Genomic DNA, 1,188 nt, shown 5'->3' with positions numbered 1-1,188 from the left:
ATTCGCTTGTCGCGTACGAGAAATATTCAACTTTGCCCAATTTTTGTTGTAATGTTGCGAAAATTATATACTTATTGGACTATGTTCGGAAATTTATCCGAGTACACTTATGTATTATTTATTCTCGTTTAACATTTGGTGAATAACAAGGATAAAATGATAAATGCACTCGAATGATGCCAACCTAGATGTCGCGTTGCGCATCGCGCTGGTGAGCAAAAGCCATAAGATGCGTTCCGTTTCATGCATCATACGCATGATATATATCCTTCTTGTTGAATATTAAAGAAAGATAAAATGACATACATCATGCGCATTACGCGTAAAACGGAACACACCCCTAGATTTTAGGTGGAAATATATTTCCACTAATTCCATGGATCTTGATTCCAAATGAATCAATGGCCTAGTTTCCACCGAGAGTTTAAATCGGATCAGACTGTAAGAACCAATCAACTATAATCGAGAATTCCCCTGTCGTTCTACTGTAATAGAGGAACACTTGACTGTAATTGATTGGCTCTTACATTCTGATTCGATTTAAATCTTCGATTGAAACTAGGTAATAGGTGCATCTAGAAGCACGATTGCTCACTGAGTGATTAGTGAGTTCTTGCATCTGATTGGCATATTCCATTAGATCTAAAAATATAGACCAAACAAGTATAAGAGTTTATTAAGCGCTTGGTAGTCCTGCTTCTGGATACTCATGTCAACAATGGTTATGTTGCGTTCGAATGTACACAAGTACGAGTGTGAAACATATTTCTAATCGAAAATGAGTCTTGTAGCATACGACAGCAGTGACGAGAGCTCAGAAAACGAAGAGAACGAGGCTGCAGAATCAAATACTGTGAATGATACGAATAACGATACAACCGAAGTAGTAACCATACAAATAAGTTCGAAATTATCCTTACCTGCTCCGAAAGTAGTTCACATAGTTTCACATAATACAAACATTGAAGAAGAGAATGATGAAGCGGAGCATAACTTACAACAATTTCTCGATACTTTACCAAAGCCCAGAGATTCCATTTTTATGGGAAATGTTGAGGAGGTCGAAGATGATATTCTGTTAAAAAAAGAAACAGAAAATCAAATCTCGAAACCAGCAAAAAAGCAGATAGTGCGAATATCGGTGCCTTCCTTATTGGAGGTATGTATATATATATATATATATATATA

General features: G+C 36.3%; 1 protein-coding gene across 1 annotated transcript in view; it reads left to right on the top strand.

The window, feature by feature from the left end:
• Positions 1–702: 702 nt before the first annotated feature.
• Positions 703–1,188, top strand: part of LOC108691090 (proline-rich protein PRCC) — a 1,864-nt gene continuing 1,378 nt past the window's right edge. The window contains exon 1 of the mRNA XM_018198727.1: positions 703–1,159. Coding sequence (XP_018054216.1) covers positions 779–1,159 — 381 coding nt within the window. The 5' untranslated portion in view covers positions 703–778. The remainder of the gene's footprint in view (positions 1,160–1,188) is intronic.

Source organism: Atta colombica, unplaced genomic scaffold (genome assembly GCF_001594045.1).
Source record: "Atta colombica isolate Treedump-2 unplaced genomic scaffold, Acol1.0 scaffold39, whole genome shotgun sequence".
In the NCBI taxonomy this organism is placed as follows: Eukaryota; Metazoa; Arthropoda; class Insecta; order Hymenoptera; family Formicidae; genus Atta; species Atta colombica.
Note: the sequence above shows the minus strand (reverse complement) of the source record. Positions and strands in the feature narration are given on the sequence as shown.